This window comes from Rhopilema esculentum, chromosome 10, assembly GCF_057945365.1.
Source record: "Rhopilema esculentum isolate cy_ngs chromosome 10, ASM5794536v1, whole genome shotgun sequence".
Taxonomy (NCBI): domain Eukaryota; kingdom Metazoa; phylum Cnidaria; class Scyphozoa; order Rhizostomeae; family Rhizostomatidae; genus Rhopilema; species Rhopilema esculentum.
Window position 1 is genome coordinate 1,179,713 of NC_142824.1, and position 27,461 is coordinate 1,207,173.

At 36.7% G+C, this 27,461-nt stretch overlaps 2 protein-coding genes across 6 annotated transcripts; one reads left to right on the forward strand and one right to left on the reverse strand.

The window, feature by feature from the left end:
- Positions 1-26,295, forward strand: LOC148959193 (aarF domain-containing protein kinase 1-like). 3 transcript variants are annotated; one of them, XM_089110897.1, is made up of 10 exons: positions 1-194; positions 9,672-9,921; positions 11,284-11,367; positions 11,833-12,096; positions 12,284-12,382; positions 14,397-14,555; positions 14,891-15,007; positions 15,706-15,852; positions 22,837-23,034; positions 25,915-26,295. In XM_089110897.1, exons 2-10 carry the CDS (start codon positions 9,682-9,684, stop codon positions 26,293-26,295), a joined length of 1,689 nt encoding a protein of 562 aa, XP_088967023.1. In that variant the 5' UTR covers positions 1-194; positions 9,672-9,681. The 3 variants fall into 3 exon arrangements, with proteins under 3 accessions (XP_088967023.1, XP_088967022.1, XP_088967024.1); XM_089110896.1 differs by lacking the exon at positions 1-194 and adding an exon at positions 6,232-6,377; XM_089110898.1 differs by lacking the exons at positions 1-194; positions 12,284-12,382 and adding an exon at positions 6,232-6,377.
- Positions 15,849-25,919, reverse strand: LOC148959194 (uncharacterized). 3 transcript variants are annotated; one of them, XM_089110902.1, is made up of 2 exons: positions 25,148-25,919; positions 15,849-17,180 (listed from the first exon to the last, which is right to left on the reverse strand). In XM_089110902.1, the coding sequence occupies exon 2, from the start codon at positions 17,156-17,158 to the stop codon at positions 16,415-16,417; it is 744 nt and encodes a 247-aa protein (XP_088967028.1). In that variant the 5' UTR covers positions 17,159-17,180; positions 25,148-25,919; the 3' UTR covers positions 15,849-16,414. The 3 variants fall into 3 exon arrangements, with proteins under 3 accessions (XP_088967028.1, XP_088967027.1, XP_088967026.1); XM_089110901.1 differs by lacking the exon at positions 25,148-25,919 and adding an exon at positions 21,310-22,841; XM_089110900.1 differs by lacking the exon at positions 25,148-25,919 and adding an exon at positions 20,179-22,841.
- Positions 26,296-27,461: the final 1,166 nt, after the last annotated feature.

The following is a 27,461-nucleotide window of genomic DNA, read 5'->3' on the forward strand; positions in this document are numbered from 1 at the left end:
AAATGCTCATTGTTCGAGGTGTGGAGTATGCCAGCACATGTATCGTTGTGGTTGCACCGACGTTCGGGGAATCCCGTGTAAGCATATCCACGCAGTCCACATGAGACAGCCAAATGGAAATGAAGATCAGAGCTGCAAAAAATATTTCTATTTCTGGAAGCCTGGGAAACAAGACAAAGATTTTTCTGTTAGGTGTAAGTATCGTGTACTACAAATAGTACGCACAAACCTTTATAGACCGGGCTACAGTGGCGGTAGGTGCCACCTCAGGGCGGAGAAATTCAAATGGATATTTTCAGGTAGCTATGGGTCTGGTTACTTGGAAAAGTGATGGTGAACGGGAAATTGTTGGGGTTTAAGGGGTAAATACGGGGGTTAAAGTCCGTCATATTAGCATATTACCTCTGCGGAGGAGCCACTGTTTTGTTTACGACTTCAGAGCTAGGCAAGTGCTTGTTATCATAAAAAAATGATCTAGAGGGAGTCTTTTAGAGCTTCTTCATTAAATTCCGACATATTACTACAATAAGAGTAGTCACGTGACCAATGTTTACCCCTTACCATATTTGGAAGGTGAGCTTTTTTAACAGAAAACCTTTGTTCTTTTCTTTGTACCACGTATTATTTTGTTTGATACCCTTAAATGTTAAAAGACAGGGGTGGCGCTAGAGACAAACCTTCAAGGTGCCGAATTTTATCTTCTCCGTAACTGCCGACGCTGGATGTGTCAAATTGCCGACAGAAAAAAAATTCGATTTGCCCCATATAGCAGGCAGGGCCGTCACGAGGCAAGCCTCGTCACGAGGCAAGCCTCGCTAATAGTCTTGTCAAATCTCTATATCGGGACGGGCAAAATATATAGTTACTACCTGAGGCGGCACCATGGTTGCCGCCGAAGGGGCAGGAAATTTTCGAATTGTGATGCTTCTAGTTCCCTGGAAAATTCACTCTTTTAAGCAGATTTCACTAAAGCAATCCTCCTAATCCTATTGAAAATTATTGTCTTTTTGCAAAAAATTCTTACAGCAGATAAAAACAACAATTTCGCCGTGGTCTTGAAAAATACCAGGTTGTCAGTTAGTTTTAAATTTAGATCCCTCTCTCCATCTTAGCATGCCTTATGAATGTTAAGAAAAATCTGGAGCTCATAGTGAATTGCAGTTGACGCTTCTACTGAGAAACTTTAGGAGAAATGGACACGAGGCACAATTTTACCTAAGATTGCTTGATCCTTCATTGATTTTATGACAGGAAGGTCTCTGAAATACCTAAAGCGTTTCTTCCACCGAGCGGATTTTACCTGAAATTTCCTATTGAGATACTATTGGGGTGGGTGTGACAACCCCCCAGTCTCGACGCCCCCTGAGCAGCACCTCCAATGAAGGGGCACCGATATAGAGCATTTTTCCAAGAGCAAGCAAGCATATAGAGCAAGCAATAGAGCAAGCAATAGAGCATTTTTCCAAAATCGTTTGTTGTGGGTGCAAAATTCTCCCTTGCCCCCTCCCCGCCCCCACTTTCCAACCTGTGTCGGAGTCCACGAGATTTTCTCGGCAAATTGTGCCTTGTAAGAAACTTAATGCGCAAATATTGCCTATTGTTGAATATTTCTTCCTATCTATGTTGGAAGAAGTTAATCGATGGTTTTCTCTAAACCATTTGTTTGTCGGAAGCTATGCGGTGAACAATGCTATTGAAAAATAGTTGATGAAAAAGGACAAGAAGTGCTTTTTGAAAAATTTATTACTCAAAATGTGCTCATGATCGAAATGTCTTCATTGGCAATAATAATGTCTTGAAACGAAAAGAGAATCCCTTAAGAAGAAAATTCATTAAAGAGTTTATTTATGACAACGTGATTTTGCTGTTGTTAGGGTTAGGGTTTGGGTTAGGGTTAGGGTTAGGGAAGTTTTTTTTCTGGTACGTTTCGCATGAATTTGCATTCGCATGAGCAGCAACAGGGATTTCAACCGAGAGGAGCACGATGGTATTGTGGGTCATGCGAAGGAGCACCATGAAATTAAGTCACAGCTTTCACGGAAGCGACAGGATATAATGACACTATGATAGTAAAATTGCCGAAGAAAAGCCATTGAGAAAAACATAAACCAGCCAGTGCAGTTTTCTCCTCGATTATTTATGTCATTCAAACAACTTGTAAACCGGGTGACATCCATCAAGTGCCGACGGTATTGAGAGAGCAAAAATTGATTTGGCTGCCGACGGGGGGGCTAACAAAAATCTAGGGGGGGCTAAAGCCCCCCCTTGCCCCCCCATGCCGCCACTCCTGTAAAAGATGCAAGTTAAGGCAAAGATACCTGCATTTGTCATTGTTTATCCATTGTAGGTTTCATTTTCACTTTCTTTATCATCTCTGAAGGTCACGTCTTCTTCAAGATCCAGGAACAAGTCAGTCAGTTCGTCTGGAAATGCTTGTCGTTGCCAGTCTATAGTCAGGTTCCCTTTCCAGCCAAAAGTAGAAAGATCTGGCAAATTTATGGACCTTTCATCCGATGACTTCCAAATCTTTGCAATGATGTTTGATCGCAATATGTGTAGCCTCAGTGATGATTGACATGGAGGCAAGAGTGAAATGTCTATGGCTTTGTCTTGCCTTACATACTTCTTGTCAAATATTTTTTTCCTCACATCATTGACATTTTTTTGCCGGTATCCATATAAATGGCAAACATATTCTTCAAGGTTAACAAATATTTGCTCATCAAGTTATCATACCTGCCCAAGTAGCGAAAATGTGTTAACAAATTTGTTGTTCTTCTGGACCACCTTCCAACATTCTGATTTCCCTTTGCGGAAAAAAGATGACACATAGTCATTCCCTGTGAATGCATGAAAGCCTATCAGGCACTTCTTCAAACCATCTTCCATCTCAATATCAGACAAAAATAGTCCTTTTCTATTCAAACCAACTCCAAAATCGAGATATACTTGACTTTGCTCTTTAATAATACTTAATAAAATTACCAAGATGTCGATGTCTGAGGATGGAGAGCGTACAACAACTTTTTTCGATGAATGCCGAGTTAAAGCGTTTCTTTTTCCTTGTAAACTCTTTGTAGCAGAATTCATGGTATTAAAATTCTTTAGCTATGAGATCAACATCTTTTTAATTTCATAATAAATGTTCTGATCGATATTGGCTTCAGCAGCTTATTTTACGTTAGTTCGGCCTGCTTCGTCGTGATCGTTATTGGTACGGTACATGATGTTTCTGTTGCCTCTTTACCCGGTACTTTTGGCAAAAATTACACATCTGGGGATAAACATCTTGTCTCTGAGTAGCTGCAGTCTTTAGTGTTTGTGGACGCTAAATAGCTTCAGTGCTAGTTTCTGCGAGGAATTTCTCATTGGATAGGATCTTTGTAAATTTTTTATAACAAGGTTCTAAGTGAACTCCGTGCTTATTTGGATCAACCTCGTCAGAAATGGACCTGCATTGTTCTTCGTGGAGATTTTTGCCACCAAGTCGTAAACGAGTAGCCTTTGCAATTTTATCTTTATTGCTGTCAGACAAATCTTTAATGATACTGTACAGACAATCTTTGCTCGGGTAATGAACAATACAGCTTAGGCCTTGCATGTTTAAAAATATAAATAAAACAGGACCTCCTCAATACTTTAAAGGTACACAGAGTATCCAATTTTCAGAGCGAAAATAACAACTTAAATACTGAAAATGACGCTTAGAGCAAAACAATTCCTTCTTGGTAATGATGCACACAGGTCTTTTTGCTCTGCTACGTATTTCCGTGATTTCTTGAGTTTATTGCGTTACATATTTGTGTTACTATTTGTACAAATATTTTCAAAGCGATGAATTGCGAAAAAAGTTGCCCAGCATCTGAAGGAGATGTGGAGTCATCACGTAATAACCAAATGCGCATGAAATCAAACGGACCTAATAAATTACCATGTCTTCGCAACCGTTCGCAACCACAAAGTTAAAAACAGTCATTAACTCAAAGTTATTCAGGGTATCTATCAACAACAGTTCGGTTGTAGAATAATCTTGCTGATTTGTACATTATTGTAACATTTAAGTAAATTAAACAAAAAAATTTCAGGTATTCTGTTAGAAAAGGCTCATTTTCCAAATATGGTAAGGGGTAAAAATTGGTCACGTGACGACTCTAATTGTAGCAATATGTCGGAATTTAATAAAGGGGCTCTAAAAGACTCCCTCTAGATTACTTTTTTATGATAACAAGCACTTGCCATGCTCTGAAGTCGTAAACAAAACAGTGGCTCCTCCGCAGAGCTAATATGCTAATATGACGAACTTTAACCCCCGTATTTACCCCTTAAACCCCAACAATTCCCCGTTCACCATCACTTTTCCAAGTAACCAGACCAATAGCTACCTGGAAATATCCATTTGAATTTCTCCGCCCTGAGGTGGCACCTACCGCCACTGTAGCCTGGTCTATTATGCAAGGGCTTCTAATTTATTGGGTATAGAGAAACTTTCCAATAAAAAATCTAATTCAGTTGTTTGCATCTTTTTTGTCTTTAGCGAATATTGACTATGTGAAAAAGTAAAACTGATTTGTGAACCAAATGGGGGATATGTTTACTGATTGGCAGAAAACTTCAACATAGATTGTGCTCTTTACAATGCCAGCTTTAGGGAAGATGCATCTTGTTACCTGTTTATACTTATCATCCAGCTTTTTTAGCCTTTCATATGATTGTTACACGTGTCAACATGATATTTTACATTAATAATTGGTGACATCTCAATACTCAAAGGGCAAATATGATCTTGAAAAAACATCAGAATGTAATTCAGTATCGATCAAAGACTTTGCCAAGTTTGCCAAGAAGTCAATAAAGACTCGACATTTTGCCAAGTCTATCCAGACCTCAGTCAAGATTCAAGTCAAGTAGAAAGAAATGCATGTCATTTTCATAGCTTTTGATTTTTAAGGTCTGAAATCATTGCCTGATTCAGGTCTGCAGCTTTGTCAGTAAATAAAGTCCTGGACAAGGAAGCTGAAGGTTGCTTCCAAGTTCTAATCTTTTTGTGATATTGGACAAAGGAGCAAAAGTTTTTTTAAAAGTTTCAAAAATACATGTAAAACTTTTCATTTGTAGAAAATTTTGATCTGTTGTGAAAAAGTCGAGAAATTGTTTTTGCTAATGCAAGAAGCAGCTGGTTTTTATCAAATTTTGCGAAAATTTTCTGCCATGCTAAAGAATTTTCTGGGAATCTAATTCCCAAGTTCCGATACTTTTTGGAGCGCTGGTAAAGATACAAATTTAAGGAGAATAAATGCAGATCCATTGGTTGCAGATCATGCCAAAATCAAGCCATGAAGGGATCATGCCAAGAAATTTCTTCCATCAGGGGTTTTGCAGAAAATGTATAGAGGAATTGTTGAGCCACATTTCAGTTATTGCTGCTCGGTTTGGGGTTGTTGTAGTGAAATCAAACTCAATTCTCTCCAAAAAATCCAGATTAGAGCTGCAAGAATAACTACAAATAGTCCTTATGATGCTCCTGCTGTCTCTCAAAATCTTGGCCGGCCCTCAATCAGAGATCTTATCAAACAAGAAACATCAACGCTGACCTATCAGGCATTGAACTCGCTTGCTCCTCAATATTTAGGGGAACTTTTCAGTAAATGCTCAGAGGGCGGTGTTCGCAATCTTCGCTCTACTGAAACAAACTTGCAGATACCTCTTTTAAGAACATGCACAGGCCAAAAAGCATTTTCTTATCGAAAAGCAAAATTATGGAATAAGCTGATTAAGGAAACTAAATTGGCACCGTCCCTTGCTACCTTAAAAAAATCCATATGAAAGGTACATTTTATTTTTATATTTAGTTCTGTTATGCTCTTTTGATTCTAACTTACTGTACATTGTAATTCTCTTTAATTTAGGCTTTTCTGTTTTTGCACAGGTCGATTGGTAAAACAGTTATTTTTTTATTACTGAAATCTGTAAACCTGTATAAATTTTTAAAAGTGAAATATTTGAAAATGGAATTATTTGATCGTTATGGAAGATGGAAGAAGGGATCGGCGACACGTTCCCGATTCTTACGATTTTATGGGAAGCAGGTTTAACATACCTAAAACCTACCTAAAATTTACCCCAAAAACTCGCAGCTAGAGGAGAGGATCTCAGGCACCGTATGTCGGCGTACATCCGAAAATCGACATCCAAACTCTACTGCGCATTTGAATACTGGCGCTGCGTAATTTATCTTGGGAGGCATATGAGGTATCTGCAAGAGGTATCTGCAATTCCCTAGCTGCGAGTTGCGCGGAAGGATAGTCACTGCCCCAGGCTTAGAAAATGCGTTTTTGTGTATCTTCAATCGCAATCGGATACTAGAAAATATTTTAAAGGTATTTATTTATTTTTGCAATTGAGGCTTTAATTTGTTCGCCGACATATCTTTTTGGCTCGGTTTTTTGAGGCCTACTTTTGTGTTGGGTGTTATTAATTGCCATAGGCTTAGGAGGTTTGTTCTGATCAAATATTTGAATTCTGCATGTGCCAAAAAACTGGGGCTTATCAAAATAATATGTATGTCACCGTTGGAAATCGCGAGCAGTTTGACTTTAATTTTTGATGACGTCTTTCATGAGATGTAGTTATTGTCAATGCCCTCTCTTTGGTGGCAGTACCACTAAGGGACTTAGTCAGAGAAAACTATTAACTTTACTATGTAATGTATGTGTGTATTTGTATATGTATGCATGTAGAATATTCTTGAATGTGAATTACAAACAAAGTGATTTAAACTTGCTTTCAGTTTTGTTCACAAAATCAAGGTAATGATAAATGAAAAATAGATTAATAAAGCTCTTGCATAAATTAGGTAATAAAACAGAAAATTTATAATATTAACTATCTTTTCCTTGCTTCTGTCGAGGGGCAATTCATCCTTGAGAACAGGGCCGCATTTACGTCTGTTGGGGCCCCTTAAAATATACCAAAAAATTTGTGTCACATGCACAGTACTTGGCTAAACATAATCAAACATAATCAGGCAACTATAAGACACGAATAAACTTGTATCCATTTTGCATTTCAGTACATTCCCAATAAAACCACCGAACTGCTGAAAACTTTTAGATTATTTTATTGGGGAAACTCCCAGGACATCGAAATCTGCTGCCATTACAGGGCCGTAGCATGGTTTTAGAAATTTGGGGAGGGGGGGAGACATGGTGCACGCCAAAGGCGGGAAGGGTAAAGGGGAGAATTTGTGAGGTTTAGTCTCTCTCAGAAACGCCCATTTTCTTTCGGAAATGCTTTCCCTACATCATATTTGTTTATGTTTCTATGTTCATTTTTTCAAAAAGAAATCTTTTGTATGGCAGGGTTATCCACAATAAATGCTAACAAGATCCAAACTTTGCTTAGTGCACTCTTCCTTGGTGCTTCTAGCTGTTCAATAATTTTAATTAGATCACAGATATTAAAGCTACCAGTATCAAAGCCAATAGCCCTAACTTAAAATGGTTGACATCATTTCCATAAAAACTTGATACATGGCTAAGTTCTTCCTTGAATGGTTGTCCTGTAATGGTGCTCTAAGACTTTCAATAGTCACATTTAATGCATTGAAGTAAATATGATGACAACTCTCCCTTGGACTCAATGGAAAATAATTGTGGAAGGGTTACCAGGGTTCGAGTCTTGCAGGCATTCTCCTTTTTCTTGATCAAGTTCTTCTTTCTTCAACAGTACTTTCTTCATCCAAAAATAATTTAAAGGAATGTCCATTCCTATCTTTACACAGAACTTTTATCATATCCTGTGCAATGGCATTTCCCTCAGCAGCTGATAGTTTTTTGGCTTTACAATGTGCTACTGGGATTATTAGTTTGACGTATTAGCAATAATCCCAACTCACAACCAAATATAAAGTCAAAGTAGGCATAGTGTATTTCACTCCAGGAACCCCTTGCTTTTATATCAGTGTCTTTGCAGTTTTGGAATGTCCAGTCCCACAACTCGAGCAGCTCATTGTAATTTTGAAGGATTGACTGAAGAGCCTCACCTACAACTGTCCAACGTGTTAGGCAAAGAGCATGAATCCCTCTGGAATCATTTTTTGAATTACTCTGCAATTCATCCAATTTTTTATCTCTTTTTGGCGATCTCTTGATAAGCTTACAAACTGCAGATAAGTTGCAAACTGCAGCAATTTTTCTACAAAATTTTAATGAAAAGATAGCAAGCTCCAACCATTTCTAATATTAGGGGGCACGAGCCCTCCCTGCCCCCTGCTTCCTACGGGCCTGCCTGGAACATAATTAAACATGTCGCAGTGTTTTCAAATGCATATCAGATAAAACTATCTTAAAAAATGATAGAAATGGTTTATGTTGTAGGTATATCTAATGCATTTTCTGGTCATCCCAACAAATTTATACTTTTCAAAATTTTTCTTGTCACCAATTTTGCTTTCAGCTTTCAATAAACTCTTCAAAAATTCTGAGATTTTTGGCGTAATGATGAAGAAAAATTTATGAACACTTCCAAGGATCTTTCTGGTTTCTAAATCTATGTTGTAAATATTTTAGATGAGTTTTTAAAATTTCATGAACATCATATTTGTAAAATTTTCTTGCTGTTAAACATGACGGCACCCTTCATTAAGCCCATGTACGACCTAAACATTATGGCATAATGATAAAAGAAAGTTTATGAATACTTTCTAGGATCTTCAATCTAAATCTAAATCATTTTTGATGCAGTTTCCAGCAGTTCCTATAATGTTATTCTTTCAAAATGTTTCTTCCCACACACCATGGTGATGGCCTTAACAGCCACCTCGGCCTGGCAAAACATGTTATTCTGCTATCAGGCAGCATTGACTCAAAAACCCAGATTGTGCAAAAAGCTATAATCTGGTGACATGTTTTGGATTATTGGCAGAGCCCGATCCTCATTCTATCTAGCAGTTTTGGAATCTATATACATCACAAAAAACAGCTTTTGTGTAGACAGAACAAGTTCGTTTCACCTTAGGACTCCATTGGGAGCATTTTTAATTTGCAAGCAGCACTGATTGGGCAACCTTAACCATCCATCATTTGCTTGCGTTTCTGATTGGCCTATTTTGATCCACAACTTGGTATATATATTTCCTAGCTTAGCATTTTGATCTATGTTCTGATGTTCTATACTCGGAAGATTGTCAGATGAAAAGCTTTAGTATGACTCAAAATTGCTTTTTTCAAAGCCATTTTCATGAAACCCCCGAACAATAGTAACATTGTACCTCCACCTAATTTTAAATCACATTTGCCAACCCTAATAGAGTTGTACAATGGATGTAACTTTAGGGGGTGCCAAAAGAAGTTGGTGCCCCCCCTAGTCAATTTTGAGCAAGCACGCCACTGGCTGGGAGTGCACTAGAAAGCTATACTGTGGAAAGTTTGCCTTTGTTATATTTTCTCTGCACAACAGCGTTTTCACTTGATATTTGAATTAGACTGTTTTCACGAGCAAATTGAAGTATCAGATTGGTTTCTTTATGTGCTTGACTTTTCCAGCAGCAGATTTGTATTAGGCACTTCAAGCTGTCAAGTAGTTAAACATAGCTTTGCATTTCAGTTCTGTGTTCTTCCAATATTGAGATTTTTAGAAATGCTCTGGGATTTTTAGAAATTTCTGTCTTTCAGGTTCAACAGAATGTACCTTCTTTCAAGAAAGGCTCTTGTGAAAAGAAATGCTGTTATACTCGGAGCAAGTTTAGCTAGCATTGGAACCGTTTTTGCAAGTGTACAACCATCATTGCATGAAGACATTGAAAAAAAGGAAAATGAAGTTGAAGGAAGATTTGGAACTTTGAAAAAGACACCATCATTTAAATTTGTCAAGGAATTGGTTGAAAATACTGGACTTGTTCGATTTGGCAGGGCTGCAGTTTCTGTGAGTAAGCATCAAACTTAACTTGATAAAATGTTAAACATTAAATATCCAAATGATGTTAGAGTTCTGTTAGAGTGACTATAACTTGTCCATGTGCATTTTAATCAGTGTTTAGTGCCTTAAAGTTCACAAGCAATTGATACTTGGCATTTCTTGTTATGATGGCACAACCATGCAGCTCTTTTCTTCTTTTCTGTCAGCTGAAATTTTCTGACATTTTCATGGCAAAAAATAGGACAGGCTTCCAAACAACGAATTCACAAATGTTTTTAATTAACATCAATTAACAAATACGTTTGTAACATGGATGCTTTACAAACTTAAAAAATGTTTAGTTGAGGTGGGTTATGGTACAGTGAAAAGGTGCAGACCTACCTTGGGTCTTTTCGGTTTTATTTCTACTGGGGATATATTTGATCAAGCCAATGTTTTACTTAGCAAATTTTTTGCAAAACAATCCTTGCTTTGCAATAGATTGTTAATTATAAACCGCAATGAAATGACCTATGTTTATATCTATGTGGGAAATTGCTTATTATACCATGTCAATCATGGTGAGAAAATATAAGTTGCAGTCAAGAGTGTTAGACCAAAAAGATAGTCACAGCACAGCTCAACTAGCCTTATAACCAGCAGGCTAAGCTAAACTTGTAGGGTAGCCCAAGAGATCATACAAGTAGCAGAAAACCCAGGCATACAAGCTACCAGGATATTTGCCTAACCTAAAAATGTAGTAACCAACATGGAAGTAGGGTGCTGATGTTAAGCCACTTGGTTGATATAATAAAATAAATTGTCAATAGAACTGGAATAATGTAAGCAGAAAACTATATTATTAGCTTCATATTACTCATGAAGTAACAAAGTGATGTTTGACTACAGGACATATCTCATTACTGTTGGCATACTTTTAACAGTATCTATTTGCAAGCAAAATGTCTTGTTAAGATTGTATAAAGAAATTTCTATAGTATAGAGAATGCAGAAGCTGTGTGATTATCTAGCAAAAGCAATGGCAGAAAATCAGATGATATGGTACATCTCTTCAGGACTGTTGATAGTTATTGTGCTCAAATGGGGTTGTCGGAGGGCCCATTCTCCAACAAAATGAGTGGGCCATCCTTTGTTTGCTGGCAAGTAAGATTTGTTTTGCTTCCCATAGCTATGGTCCTGCTTCTCTTAATGAAGAATTGGTTACTTTCTACTTTGCCATTTTGATTTAAAGGCTCAAGCATACATCTTACTTTATTAATTTTACATAAAATATTATATTTTTTGCTTCAATCCTGTGATATATTGGTAAAATGACTACAAATTCTTATGAACATGGATGTTTTTCTACAAGTGGTCCCTGTTTTGCAGGTGCTGTCAGTAATAATTGACTACAAATACCTTTTTTGGAAATATGAAGCTAATTCAGAAATTTTTAAAACAGAAAAGTCAAAGGTATGCTTGCTTATTTTACATTAATTCATTCAATCATTCATTCATTCATTCATTCATTCATTCATTCATTCATTCATTCATTCATTCATTCATTCATTCAGTTAAAATGCAAATTAATTAAATTCATTGCAAGATATGACATGTGTGAAAAGGAAATGCTATTTAGGGAGCAGTTAGCTTTTGAAAACTGTGTGAGAAATTGTTGCAAAAACTTCATCGACAAACGTTTTGTCCTGGTTTCTTTTAGGATGAATTGCAAATCAATTTTGTTTGATTTATGTATGCCTTCGTGCTTTTTTTGTTAGCTAGTTTGTTTGTTTGTTTGTTTGTTTGTTTGTTTTTAGGGTGAAATAGTTGCTATCAAAATTTTTTGCAGAGTCTTGATCAATATTTAGAAAATGCGTTTCTTGTTTGATATGGTAGTAGTAACTGTTTATGAGCTTTGACTTTTCACTATGATTGCAGTGTCACTTGAGGTCTGCAATAAGGCTCAGAGATTTGTGCTGTGTGAATGGAGGCATTTTCATCAAAGTAGGTCAGCACCTTGGAGCACTTGATTATCTCCTTCCGGCAGAGTACGTAAATACCATGAAAGTTTTGCATACGGATGCTCCGCAGAGCTCATTTGAGGATGTTATGCAAGTGGTGGAACAGGAATTTGGGCGTTCATATTGTGAGCTATTCAACAGTTTCTCTGAGAAGCCGGTCGGGTCAGCTTCACTTGCGCAGGTGTGTGAGCAATTCGCATTTAGTTACCTTAAAAGAGCAAATTTCTACTGCAGTTGATATGAGTTTTCGTTTGTTAAAATTTGTTATTACCAAAGCCGGTTACGTTGTGCCATTACTGTGAAAGGCCTTAAATATAGTATTCAGCACTGCTAATGATGTTTACGATGTTTCAAAGGCTTTGTTTTAGGTTCACAAGGCAGAGCTAAAGGATGGTCGTACGGTTGCCCTGAAAGTGCAGCATAAAAATGTATTGGCGCACTCTCTTATTGATACAGCTACGCTTGAAGTAAGTTTCTGCTGAAATTCTGCCATTTCTGTTGAAATTCTGCCATTTCTGTTGAAATTCTGCCATTTCTGTTGAAATTCTGCCATTTCTGTTGAAATTCTGCCATTTCTGCTGAAATTCTGCCATTTCTGTTGAAATTCTGCCATTTCTGCTGAAATTCTGCCATTTCTGTTGAAATTCTGCCATTTCTGCTGAAATTCTGCCATTTCTGCTGAAATTCTGCCATTTCTGTTGAAATTCTCCCATTTCTGTTGAAATTCTGCCATTTCTGTTGAAATTCTGCCATTTCTGCTGAAATTCTGCCATTTCTGCTGAAATTCTGCCATTTCTGTTGAAATTCTGCCATTTCTGCTGAAATTCTGCCATTTCTGCTGAAATTCTGCCATTTCTGTTGAAATTCTCCCATTTCTGTTGAAATTCTGCCATTTCTGCTGAAATTCTGCCATTTCTGTTGAAATTCTGCCATTTTTGCGTGAAACAGATTAATTTATTTCTATAAGTTATCGATATTTTGAGAAATCATTATCATTCCCGATTACAGGGAACATCGGCAATTTTTATGGTTGTTTTTTGGTAATTTTTTATTTAAAAGTGTATCGAATAGAAGTCACGTATACAACAATTTGTGACAGCGGGTATAGTAGGAACATTTTTGCTCCACGCAACTGGGTGGTTGTAGATAAAAACTATTGCAGTAAAACTTTGAAGTATAAACTACTTTTCAATCAGGTTGTCTGAGAGATCGTAGCAAATTCATTCAAGGCTATTTCTCTATATTCAAATTTTTGCCAATGCCTGGCCTAATTCTTTTTACAACCAAGACTTGAAAAATGATTTTTCTTCCTGACAGCAAATTTAAAGAGTCAAAATTTTTTGCAACACTTTAACAGAATTTCCCTCGAAACTTTAGCAAACTTGCAGCCATCAGTGATTCTTCAAGTTGCTTAATCTGTTTAGATAGTTGTCACAAATTTCACGGTCCACAATTTTTTATCACAGCTATAAATAGTGATAATAACAAGTTGTTATTTTGGCCCATATAAAAAATTATCGAATATCAATCATTTTTTTGTACTGTGTTAGCTGATCAAGGAGAACTGAACACAACATTCCTATTTATTTTTCAAGGATAAAGTTAGTAAATCTGAAAAGTCCTTAGATTTAATTTCGCATCATTACCAGCAAACTAGACACAATCAAAGTACCGATGTGTCTTAGGTCTATGCAGACTATGAGTTTATGTTCGCTGTTCATTTGCATCATCATTTGCAAATCAAGAAGTTCACAAAATATTTAAGAATACGTCTTTATGTTTCAGTGGTTAGAAAAAAGATGCTAAATCAGGGACAGTGTTAACTGGAGTTAACTTGGAATTAAAATTGGAGGTCCTAGACACTTCTTCTCCTGGGCTGCTCTAGAAGAATTTATGAAAATGCTAATATAAAAATATTATTGAAAAAGGATGCATTTGCGTAGGTTTTTGGGACATGTACCTTATTTATCAAAATCGATGTGACAATATTGACGGTCTTTGAGGGTATGGGGTGTTTGAAGGAACCGTTTTGACGTTTGAAAGAACCGGTGTGATTTGAATGAATCTTTTGGGAGTTTAAGTGAAATTTTGGATGTTTTAATGAATCATTTTGATGTTTGAATGAGCTGTTATGAAAGCTGGTTATTACGGGTGCTTACTCAAGTCTTCTTTTGCGTATCTGATTTGTTTAAGAACATGTTCAGTAGTATTTATCTGGTAATGTCTTCTTAGTTGAATAGTGATCGAAATAATACTGCTCGAGTGTCATTTGTTGACAAGCCATGTTATTTCTCAAGTCGTTACCAATATTTTTTGCATTCATCGTTGTTATTTCCATCTTTAAATGATAAATTAAAAAAAACTGAACATTATAGATAAGGAAACAGTTTCTGAACTGTTATGAAATGAAACATCGAATTTTAGCCGGACCTGATGATCCGCAGACATGGCAATAAGTTGGACTTATCTGTTACTTTTCAGTTTTTAGTAGCAGTTGTGAAGAAGTTGTTTCCAGACTTCCAGTTCACGTGGCTTGTTGAAGAAATAAAACGAAATTTACCCCTTGAACTTGACTTTTGCAATGAAGGAAAAAATTGTGAAATGCTTGGAAGGATGGTTAGCAGATTTCCATACTTGAAAGTAAGTATGTCAATGAAATTGCTGAAATCATTTGCTCTTTAGTAACATTTCGTTCTCTAATTTTTTTAGTATTCCGTAAATAAATTTTGCTTACAAAATGATATTTCTGTTAAAATGTTCGATTTGCATGCTTTTCTGTGTATGTAATGTTTGCATGCAAATAAAGTTCTGCTTATGTAACTGATTTTTCAATCTGTATAGCCTTTGCACTGCATTATTTACAGGATTCGAATATGTAGCTGTCATTTCCTTGTTCTAGCATGATTAAATGTGGAAATAAGTAAATGTTTATCAGTAAATGTGATTATGAATGTGCTGTGATAATGTCTTTTTAGGTGCCTAAAATTCACTGGGACTTAACGACAAGAAGACTGCTGGCTATGGATTTCTGTGAAGGTGGCAGAATTGATGATTTAGAGTTCATTGAAAAATCTGGTTTGTCAAAGATAGAGGTACGAAAGTTTTCGAATTTCATGATTAAGTCACCCTTAATCTCCTATCCTTCATCTTTTAAAACGATTCTCAATTGGTACAATTTTCTCCCGAAACTATATGTTATTTCGTATTAATCATACATTTTTAAGGCAAGCAATGCTAATTGAATGCCACTAAACCTTTCACAATCTTTAGATTCAGCCGTCCTCATTTGTCCTGACTGTCATGTATGTCACTTATGTATACATGTCATATATACAAAGAGAGTCTATTATTTTTTTGCTGGGATATGTATGAATATCTAGGCGAAAGCTGTATTTTTAGAAACTTCAGATTCAAATTAGGAATGGTTTTAAAAAGAAAGCTAAGGTTTTCGCCAACACTGTTAACAGCAGATTCTTAAAAAACCAGTTTAAGATTTTGGAAACTACTGTTGTCATTGGATTTGCGGTAATTAGGATTTTAAAGCGTGCGAAACCTAACGTGTTAAAAGTAGGCAGGGTTGTAGATCTGTCTGTCATGTTATGTATGGCAATTTTAGATCGAAACAGAAACCCGTTGTTCCAAAAGAAACTGACTGTCTCAGACGAAAAGTTTTCACACGGGGGTCACGCAGATCGCAAAGACTTCTTACGTCTGCTTCAAGTTCTTAAATTTTTTTGCACATTCATTTTAGAGACATCCAAATGCTTACAGCCATTTCATACTATTTCAGATCTCCAGTAAGATTGGCCAACTTTACAGTGAGATGATATTTGTCAATGGGTATATTCATTGTGATCCACACCCAGGAAATATTCTCGTTTCGAAAAACAAGCACAACGAGGCAGAAATTATAATGCTTGACCATGGTCTATATCAGGTTTGTCTTTTCGTCCCTTTTATCATCTTGAAAATCATCTGTTTTGCAATGTGTCTCCCTTGTTTATATCAGAAAAATATTCTGTAGAACAAGTCTATTCTTCTAAAGAACATTTTTTACAATATTTTGATGCTGACTGCCCATCCATTCTATACTATTTTAGTCCTATTTTAGTTTTAGTCCTTCATACTAATTCTTCGCTTTAACGCTGAATAGGTCATTTCCAGCATGGTTGTTTCCGCAGACAAGAATTTTGCTGTTAATAATATATCGCATGTACTATCTACAGCCTGTGCACATACATCATGCAAAGAAGTTTTGATTCTTCGAGCTAGTAAACTGAGTGCAACAAAAACTGCAGTCAAAGACAAACTTGGTATACTGACTCCATTGAAAGAATAGAAGAGTTTATGTCTACTTTTAGCGGTGCTATTCTACAAGTCATAGATTGCAACTAATAGTTTGCAGTTCACGATTGCCGTTCATCCATGGCAGTTTATCGATTGTTCATCGTAAAGTAGATCGATAAGTAGTATGGCAGCCTACTGAGCTAAGTGGCACTTTAAGCTATTGCCTTAAGAATACTGAAGCATTTGCTGTTAAAGATCTCTTCACATATGTACTTCATTGTCGGTGACTTGCTTATCTTTTCAAATACTGCTGCAGGAAAATCTGCGTCAAAGCAAATAATGAGAAGCAGCAGGGCCTGTTTCTGTTTCTTACTTAGCTTTGAGGCTGTAAAAAGTTTTTCGATTTCAGGCAGCTTTTCTTCGTCTTCGTCTTCCGTCGCTTGGTAAGAGAACCTGCTTGAAAGCCTTCGTTGAAGACTCTTCTTTTCGAGCCGCTCGAGGCGACACATTGTCAAATCGAAGTCTGATATGAATTCTGATGCTTCCTGGATTTCTTCAACGATTGGCGAATTCCCTGTTGTAACCCCATCACCTTCCGTCCAGCTTACAGCATGGTTAATGCAGCCGGTTGGCTTGGTTTTTGACTGATATGCATTTTGGTGAAACTGGCTTGATTCCCGACTCAAAGTCAATGTAACGTTTCCGGAATAATCTAACCTCTTACCTTCTCTAGAAGCAGCTTCTGGAAACCTTGTGTATATGCTTTGGTTTATGCTTGCAGTCAAACTAGAGCTTGCTCGCATGTTTGGGCTTGGCCTTGGGCTTGGGCTTGGTCGTGGGCTTGGCCTTGGGCTTGGACGTGGGCTTGGTCGTGGGCTTGGCCTTGGACTTTTCATAGAACCCTTACCTTTGTCGTTGTTCAAACGGCGACGTCCAGCATTTCCTCTCGCCAACATTTTGACACTTGCTGCTAGGAACCTACAAAAAATAAGATTTTTGTTAAAGGGCATGTGTCTTGAGCATGATTGGCTTATGCAATACAATTATCTTTTTTGTTTAGTACAAAGCATGGAATCGAGGGTGAATGTTTACTACAGTAAAAATTCAAGAAGAGGAAATGAAAGGTCACGAAACAATGGAATTCCACTCCAAACGCTTTTATTTTATTAGCCAACTGTTAATGCGACATATGCCCTATAAAATGGCTTCCCATTCATTTGGTTGATTTTTCGTTTTCAGTTTTTCGAAGTCTTGTAGGTCGTTTTTTGGCCGTGTTCTCACTTTGCTTCCTTTAATGACATTAACGGGGCTGTTCCTTGTTAAAGTTTGTTGTCAATGCTGGCTTCTTGTTTGTTTTTGTTTTGTTCGTTTGTTAAAGTTTGTCAGATCTTGTTTTGCGTAACATCGATAGGCCATCTCTCTCCTGTTGTTGTTGTTCAGTTCTGCTTTGTCGCGTCTCTGATGCCAAAGATATTAATGCGATTGGAATAAATAACAAAAGCCGGGGAAATCACCGCAATTTGAAATTTACAATGCACCATATTGAAATTTGATAATTACCGGAATTTATCGGGACACAGTTCTTTTTATACCAATGGCAAAGGGGAAGAATTTCTTTATGAAAAATGTGTCTACATAAGCCATTTTTTGCATTGTGATTCTACTTTTCTCTCCATACTCAACTCCCAAGCTTTGCTGATAACTCTACTTTCTTCCTCTCTTTAACAGTCTTCACACGAATCTCATTAGGCTTGCTATATTTCAACTTAAGGGTTTCTATATTTTAACTTTGTGGTTCCTTATTAGGGCTTCTTTATTTCAAGCTATATTACTATATTACAAACCAAGTTTTTCATGAAAAACCCTTCAGCGTAGAAATTAGTTAGCATTGGCTAAAGGAATGCCGTATTTTCTGGGTGTAGAGTTTCGCTAGTAGCTCGTCAAATGATTTTTAAGATTTTTTTAAATTGCTTAAGATAAGGAGCTTCATAACATTCATAGGGGTTCCATTCCAAGCTTCAAGAGCACTGTAATGAAATTTTTATTTGTTTTCTAAATTATATCGTGGAGCCTAGTTAATTCTAAAAATCTGGTGCTATATCTCCAGATTCTGGATCTAAGAGAGACAGTGATCCAAAGGTTCCTTCCATAGAATTTTTTGTACACAATAATTGATCTCTCAAATGGCAGAAAGTAATAGATATAATTGATAATTATGGAAATTGCTCGAATTGGGGATTTTGAAGAAGTCCTTATTTATTAATGGGGAAAGTTACATCTTCCTTCCACAGTACATTTGCACAGCGCTAATGCTTTGCGTTAAGGGTCTATAGACACTGCAAACTGAGACCCATGGTGGGTGTTTTTATCTTTTTTATCAATGAGAGATCCTCTTGTATTCATTAATGTCCCCTTCAACTGCAATCTCACATAATTACTTGGTTTTCTAAAATCTTTGATATACATATTATTTAATTTCGAGCGCTCATCAGCAGCTACTCCATTGTTCTTACGGGAATGTCCAGTGTTCATGTATTCTGTTTTCCTCGAATTTCGACCTATTTTGTTTAGCCCTTTCCCATTCAGTTCCTCCAGTGCACAAGAGTTTCTCGACGAAAGTGGGGTCGATTGTTCATATGTATCATCAGCATATAGAGTTGCTAGATTTCGGAAACCTTTTTCAAAGTCGTTGATATATATGAGCCCAGACATGATTTACTGTTTTTTGTCGTTTCTGGTGTGTCTGAAAGCTAAAGCAATGCAATGCAGTTGTATCACAGTATGAATCAAGTTCTTCACCGACTCCTCTCCGCATCGAGGCTCGCTGTGCGGGAGGCTCGAAGAACTCAAAGCGGAGTCTTCTTCAATTAGTATTTCGGCTATAGAACATCCTATCTAGCATGCAGATACCGAACTTATCACATCTAATTGTCTTTACGATTACTGGATATTCAATGTGGCTTCAAATTGCAAGCAACACTTGTTCAAATGCAGTGCTTGCTTCGACTTTGTATCGACAAGTATACACTTATCACTTTCAAAAGTGCTCATAATACTTTCAAGTCGAGTTTTTGCTTTTTATTATTGAAAGTATTTTCCAAATGTTTTCATCTCATTAGAACAAGCATCTAAATCATGTCAGGAGATACAGCATACTGTTTTGTAAAATTACGTCCATCAGCTATGCTTCCTGGCCTCTTGGCGTATTCCGGTCCAATCTTGGGATATAGATTGGCATTATCGTGCATTATCGTTTCATATTCCACGTGAGATGCTTGTTCTAGTTACAGAGATACGTCCTACGTCACAGCAGATCTTGTGGTTATTCTACAACACGAATTCTGATTAGCTTTATAGGTGAGGTGTGAACGATGTTAGTTAACGCTTGCAGAAAAGGGCAGTTTCTCATGTCGAGGCCCTATTAGGTCACTGAAATGAAAGTTTGAAGAGTTCCGGCGGCTTCTTCACAACTGCTACTTAAGTTTTTTCGCCTCATTGATTTAGCTACCCGAAATTAATCAGTCGCCATCTTGCTTTAACAGTCATCGTTAGTTATATATGATAATTTTTTCCTGTTTTTTCTTGAATCTTTTTCCAGGAATAATTTATGCCAGAGTTTTTTTATACTTCTAATATACAACCTGCTCTTAGGACATATTGGGCATTTCACCGTTTCTTAGCTCGGCATCCGAACGTCAAAAGCCTTGGCCATTCAGTGACAGTTATTAGTCCAGAGGTCAACTTTTTAATTCGCTATGCTTGATTCTGTTTCAATTCAAACTGAAAAATATATAGGTATTTCTCTATGTTTACCTTATACCGTTACTTGCAGAAAACGCAGCTTTTTTATCACTTTCTGCTTTTTGTTTTTTTAAAATTCGACTGAAATTGAAAGGGTGAGAAAACGTATATTAGCTTTGAAATATTTGTTAAGCTAAATGAAAGACAAAGCTAACGCAAAGATAGAACAACAAACCCGGTTTGAGAAACACCCAACTGTGTAGCTAATGCCAGTCGTCCTTTAACGTCGATATCGTGTTGCATAAGAACACTTCACCCTGCTTCACCTGCATATCGCTACACAGCAGGTTAATTCCGGCAATCTACCCAGTGTTAAGCCTCGTTTCTGTTCGCCTGTCCTTGCACTGCTTGACACAAGAGTCATCAATAAAAATTATTTTTGAATCGATCTAGAAACGATCGAGATGCTCATTTACTCATATTTAGGTTTTCTTTAGAATCTAATCATACTCAGGTTGTCTTGTTTATGTACAAATTTTTTATAGTACTCGAAGATTTATCCAAGCTACGAACTTACTCCCTGCTTTATCCCAGCTATCGCTTTTAATGAGTAAAACATGCCTGGCTCGACAACATAAATCAGTTGACTCGACTTGTACTTGTAGTTAATCCCGCGAACAGTTGTTAAAGTTTTGTAACATTTTCGGTATATATTTCATCTCTTATCACTTTTTTCAATATAAGCTATAGATTTTGTATTTCTAATGCGCGTGAAACTGTTTGATGATAACATGAACTTAGGACTTGTTGGGAATTTTCTTACTTACTATTTAAAATGGCAAATGAGCTTGAACTGCATAATGAACTGATATTTTGATTTTTATCGAAGAAATACGAAATTATTTCTAAAACAAGACAGGTGTTGAAGTGGGGTAGTGCTGTTTTAGCGTTTTGCAGTAGTATCATCCGAGTTTGCCTTGTTTGGAGCACTTTCTCTAAAGGCAATAGTTTGGGGGGCTAACCTCGCATTAATCACATTAAAGGGGCTGGCTTAAGATGACGTCATCTAATTAGGCAACCTTAACCTGTCTTTTTGAAGGTTTGATTATCAAGGTCGACATATTTTATCTCCAGGTCGACGGCGTGCATTTCACATTAGCGATAATGTTGTTCTCTTTGCATTCCTGTGAAGATTTCTTCTTGTACAACATTGACCTCGAGCATTCTGGTATATAATTATTAACCTTAATCGTTGGATGCAGCGCCAATAACCGAGGCAGTTTATAGCAAGTAGCCTCGTGAAGGTACCAATAGAATTAATGCGTATTCGTTGTGAAATGTCAGACAAAACATACGAGATGTTTACCTTTTTGGTCCAGTTAAGTACATTATTAGATCCCCTCACTGCTATTTTTCCTCAATATATTTGTCAATGTTTTGGAGTTTTGTACGTATTGCAGATGCAGATAATGTAGATGTTAAGTTATGGAATGCAGAACTGTTTCAAAGTTACTGTTTTGCATAACCTATTAAGTTTTCGACAGAGAAACACCTGCCTTTAAACAATTATTCTATTTCGTAGATATCGAGGCGCGCTTTTGATTGAAAGGAAGCCTTTTTGATTAGTAAAGAAAAGATAACTCTGTTTAATTTTCAAATGCTTTATTTTAATCCTCGCTGCGACAAGCTCTGTTTCAAGCTAATCTATTCACATTCAATGTTGTCACCGTAAATTTTCCTTGACTTGCAGAGTTATAGTCTATACATCTGACACGATTGACATTAAAAATCTCAAATATCAACAAAGAAAAATGATAACAAGAGTAAACCTGTTGCCAAAGATAGTTATGTATGTAGAATACTTTAGTTTAGTAGTCCTTTCACGACCCGTGTCGGTCTTCAGTGTTGTTCCGATGGATAACTTTTTAGGATTTAGTTTGAAAAACTCTTATGAAAGAAAACGAGCTTGTTTATTCGATTTTTAGCACACAAAGGCAGTTTGTTGCTACATGTAGCGCAGGGGTGCCGTTGCTAGGGGTGTAAAAAAGTTAGGGCCAAGAGAGGTTAAATAAATGTTGAGCTTGACTTATTTGACACTCTCAGTTATGATGAAGTAATCGGCAGGCTTGCTGACACACCTATTGCTAAGAAGGCTTCTCATGCACTAAAAATCGTCCAGTTAGTTCCTTTAGATTCTGAAGATATTATTTATCAGTCCTATTGCGAGTATTGCTGTTCACCACAGCTACTGATTACTAATGACTATGACTATCCAATGTTCGAAATGGATGCTGGTTTTTCTCTGATCGACTATTTGAAATCAGTAAAAGATGCATATTGTTTGCCGTGTCTTTCTGCGTTTTAAAAGCTGCGCATGCGCGTGATGACGTCATAGTTTTTTTAGAGTCACTACCCACAATGAAAAATGAAGCTTTTGTGGCAGGCAGCTAGAATGACGTGCCCTACTGTCTTCTATTTTTTAAGACATATGCAGTGCGATGTCTCATTTGTCACTATTTGCAAGATGTGCTTTCAAATATTGGAATGATTTTTCTTAGCGACAAGTGGACAAAGAACACATACCTGTTCGGGGTTTATGCAGAAAGAGTTTTAAAAGTGCCAATATTTTTCTGTATTCTAATTTCATGTTCACAAGGCTCTTTTGCAAGGTGAAAAGGTCTTCTGAAAACGCTAGAGTTTCTCCTTGATAGGTTGCACGAACTGTAGTCTTTATTTCTCTATATTGACATCCTTAACAGAAGCTTTCCTTTTAAATTTTACAAGTTTTCAAGGTTGCGTTCTTCCTTCTAACAGATTATTGAATGGCAGTATTTTAAACTTTAATTTAGTTCCTTTAATTGCTTTTATTACCTTAGTTTTATTTTATTTGTAGACGCTGACAGACGAGTTTCGAGTGACGTATTGCAAACTTTGGCAAGCACTGGTCCGTGCAGATGTGGATGCCATTAAGCACCACAGTGACGCCCTCGGTGTTGGAGACATGTACGGCCTATTTGCCTGCATCATATCAGCGAGATCTTGGGATGCAATTACATCAGGCATAGATAAAACGTCATTTTCCAAGCAAGAGGTTAGTAAATCTTTTAAAACAGGTTGTATCAACCAAGCTCTGTTAGAAATGCTATAATAAGGAATTATGTTACACGCTTCGATTTGGCGCATTGCTTCATCTTCAACGAACTCCGTGCAAATCAACTCCGTTGTGCAATTTAAGTGCATTCGAGAGGTCCTTATAATGAAGCCACTTTCATTAAAATGCGGTGACTTCCATGGAGTTGGACGATAAATTTGATTAGTCAGCGATTCAGCTAGACGAAACAGGCCCGTCCAAAAATAAATGGCACCAATCGTTGACATTGTCGACCAAAGTTAGAAAAAGCGGTGTCTTTTTGGTGAGGAGATGGCTCCCCCTAACAAAACATCTGAATAGGTCTGCAAAAAACCCCTCATTCCAGGCAGCTGGAAGCAGATCGGGTTTTAGGGCCCCTTTTAACAGTCAATGTAGCAAGTATTGTTTTTCGTAACAATTCCTGGACCCAAGTGATTTTTCCTCGCAAGAATTGATTACTTTTTCCGTTTTTTTTCGTTTTTATGTTACTCGTATTTTTACGTTTTCTTTTTTCGCTCATGGAAACAGTTTCAGTAAAAGTACTATAAGTCATCGAATTAGCCCATCTGGTGCTTATTAATGTTGGGTTCTTTTCGATAATTTCTGATTCAAGGAAGAGGAGAGAAGAGGGAGATATCTGATTTCCACCATACATACATTAAAATTATTTGGATTTCACCAAACAAATAGCTCGTTTTCTAATATTTTCTCTATTTTCAAGTTCACTTTGAGCAAAAAAACATTCTGTATAAGAATATTTTTTGGCAATAAGAACATTAAGAGAATGTTTCAGTTAATTCTTTTTATCGCGTTTTTTCATTGATTATACGTTTTAATAAAAAATTGGTTTTTAAGAAATTTTGAAATTTCAGATGAAAGAAATTTTGAAATTTCATTACTGAGCTTTTCAAACAAAGAATGTGATTATGTTTTGTTTTCAGAAGTTATTTTCCACCACGCAGAACAGCTGCGTTAAACTGTTTCATTGCGTAACTAATTTTTTCTGCTAATGCCAATTACAATGCGTCCTAGGCTTCAACAACTGCTATCATAGCCTAAACTGGGACTCGCATCTATGCGACTGAGTTCATCATTCTAGACCTTTCTTTGAAGAAATGCGTATTGCTTTATAATGCCAAGGTTGGTCGCAAGAACATCCTAAGAAAGTTTGAGTACTGACTAAAACCATGTTTTGTAAAAGTTGGCATGTTTGGCTTGGGGCTCATTCGTAGGTAGGCGCATAGTCCAGAAATGTCCTCAACCTTCCTCCGGTCAAATTTTTCCCCGTCAAAACCTTCCTCCAATTTTTCAAGCAATCAACGTAGTCAGGGCGTGGCTAGGGAGTGGCTAGGCCATAAGGGGTGACAGACGCAATAAATCGAGACAAAGCTGTGTCTGGGTCGATGGTTATTACCGCATACGACAAAAACTTTGCTAGAATACTAATCACATTACAGCTCAAGAATAATATCTCTTATTGAATGTCGAATAATAAAATAGATTGAAAAATAGTATAATATACATTGAAAAATTTTAAAACATGGAACACGAACAGCATTCTCTTTTCAGATATGTTTTCTGGCAGTAAACGGGCATGGCCTAGAAATTTGTGTCTGTTCGTGCCACCATTCACCATTCGACTCTGCCACACATTCAATGTGTGTTTTAAAAGCGCAACAAAGAAACAAGTGCAAAATAGGTTGTCTCAACTATTTTTTAAAATTCTATTTTACCAAAACTTTCCTCCAACCTTCTATTGTTTCTCAAACCTTCCTCCGGTCAATGACCGTGCGACTGTAATATTTTCTAGACTCTGGGTAGGGGCTTTTTATAATTTTCACTTTCAGGGTAAGGGCTAATTCGAAGATGGTTTATATTAGATGGGGGAGATTCAAGGGTTTACGGTAGATTTCGATTTTTATACAGCGCGGAAGCCTTACTTCGCTTTGTGGATTCTATTTTCCAGTTCTTCGAAATATATGAGGGCAAAACGCTGACAGAAACAATACGAAATAGTCTAAAAACTGAAAGTTGTACGTTGAGACGAAAAACAAGTTTCCAAGACAAAACCTACCATTCACGTGCTAGAAAGCTGCTCTCCTCTGGACAATCATCCAAATAAAAATCCAGACACTTTGATTCGATGAGACGAATGAGACATTCCACAATGGTAGTAGTCACGGGACCTACCCAACTTTTGCCACTCTTTGCGATTGTTTATTCGCGGCATGGTTGCAGTCCACAAATTTCCTAAATCAACATGTTTGTTAAATTGTTCCCAATCGATCTTTTGTCAAAAAACATCTTCCTACTTGTAGGTATTTTTATCAGTATTCAACACCCACGACTTCTAAACTGATCTTCAGAAGATTGCTCACGGGATACCAAAGTCTATTGAGGCCTCTTTTATTCAGAACACTTAATGCCGCGGTGGCCACACACTCGTATAGTCTTTCTTAGAATTTGCAAGGATGAAATCCACAAGAATGCACTGTTCTACCGTTTAAAAGGAGAGTATCTTGTCAGGATTATTATAAACATCCACATCAACGTTCATTCGTCCAGATTCTAATTTTGACTTACCGGGGAGTTACTGTCGGATTGCTGCCACGATAATTTCGATATTCTTGAAGTAAAATTTTTTTAGCCTGAATAAATTCTCCCTTTCCGTTTATCAATCGTTAACGCTAAAGCTTCTGTATTAAGATTCTCGCTATTTCTTTCTATTTTTTTCAATAAATTGCAACACAATGTTGACATGCCAACTTATATAAAGAAATTCCTTGCGTAATACAATATAATATGAATGAATGAATATAATACAATAACCTTACCTTGCAGATGAAAGAGATCCAGAACTTTGCAGTCAAATACATACCTGAGATAACGGAAATACTGAATCGCGTACCAAGACAAATGATTTTACTTTTAAAAACCAACGATTTGCTACGAGGAATTGATTCAAAGCTGTCAGCAACGAGGTCGTTTGTGACATTGTCCAAGTGCTGCTTGCGTGCAGTTAAGGAATATGACTTATCAAATTGCAATGGTCTTTTTTGCTGGTTTAGTGTTCAGCTGCGAGCAAAAGTTGACGAAATGAGAATAACTTTGTACCAAATATCAATGTCTTCTTATGCTAACCAGTTATCAGGCATTTTGACGTTATTTATTTTCCCAATCAGGAAAATCGCTAGGTTTATTTCAACAATTTTCATCCTATAGAATGTTCCACAAGAAATTTTTACTTACCAATTGTATTTTTATGTTATAAGGAAAAACATTTGTAGCTAATTCTCAAAGATTTCCATTTCTACATATTTGTTACATATATGATATCTAAAAGATATTAAATTGACGAATTTGTACATAAAACGTATTGGTCAGACCATGTTAGTTTTATTTTTACTGACAGTCAGCCAAACTTGAAAACATTTTCAAGGATGTGATTTTCTTTGCTGTTAAATTTACATTGGAAATCAGAAGCACATATTTCAGGCAAGTGTTATCCATCATCAGGCCAATGAAACAGAATTTCGAAAGCTTTGATGAAAATATTAAATTAAACATTTTCAATTGAAATCATATTGAAAATTGTACAAAAGTATTTTCTTTAAACTAAAAACGGGTCTGAAAGGTGCATCAGATGTATTAAATTTGCAAATAAATAAAAAAATCAAGGTTTAAGTCCTGCTCAAAAAATTGACTAGCTTGTCCAAATAAGGGGGTTACTCTTTTAAATCATTCCCTGCGTGCAGTGTGTTTGGTCCTGATCCTGGATTGATTTCCTGCTAAAAGTTCTTGCCCAACCGACACACTTTGCATTTATTATTCAAAAGACCAGCCTAATATCGTACAGCATGAAAATACAACACAGTCAACTGTACAAGACAACTGCCGCTTAGCATTCCGGTTGTGCAAGAGCCTTTAAGCAAGTATTCTAGCATTTAATCAGCATCTCAGGCAACTGTTGAGTAACTTAAAAGGCTAGCCAGTAATTCAAAGTTGACAAATGTTTCTCTGAGTTCTCCGTCTTTTCCGGTTTTCTTTCAGGGCTTTTAGGTCTTCATCGTGTGAATTTTTTTTAAGAATTTCCAAAATCCAAATTTTTCTTGAAACTTGGTTACATGACTAACCTTTAGGTTTCACTTCACAGTTTCACTTATTCTTATTTTTCTGCCCAGCTTATACCAGGTCCAGTTGTTCCATTAGATGTAGACTTTCTTTATTTCAACACAACGGGTTTCTTTTAGACCAACTCTTAAAACTTATATATCCAAATTATATATCCTCATCAGCATACATTTGTGGAACTTTGAAGAGTACTCTAAATGTCATATCCTTGAAGTTGAAATGAAGACAAAAATGATATCCTTCTACCAGGAAAAATG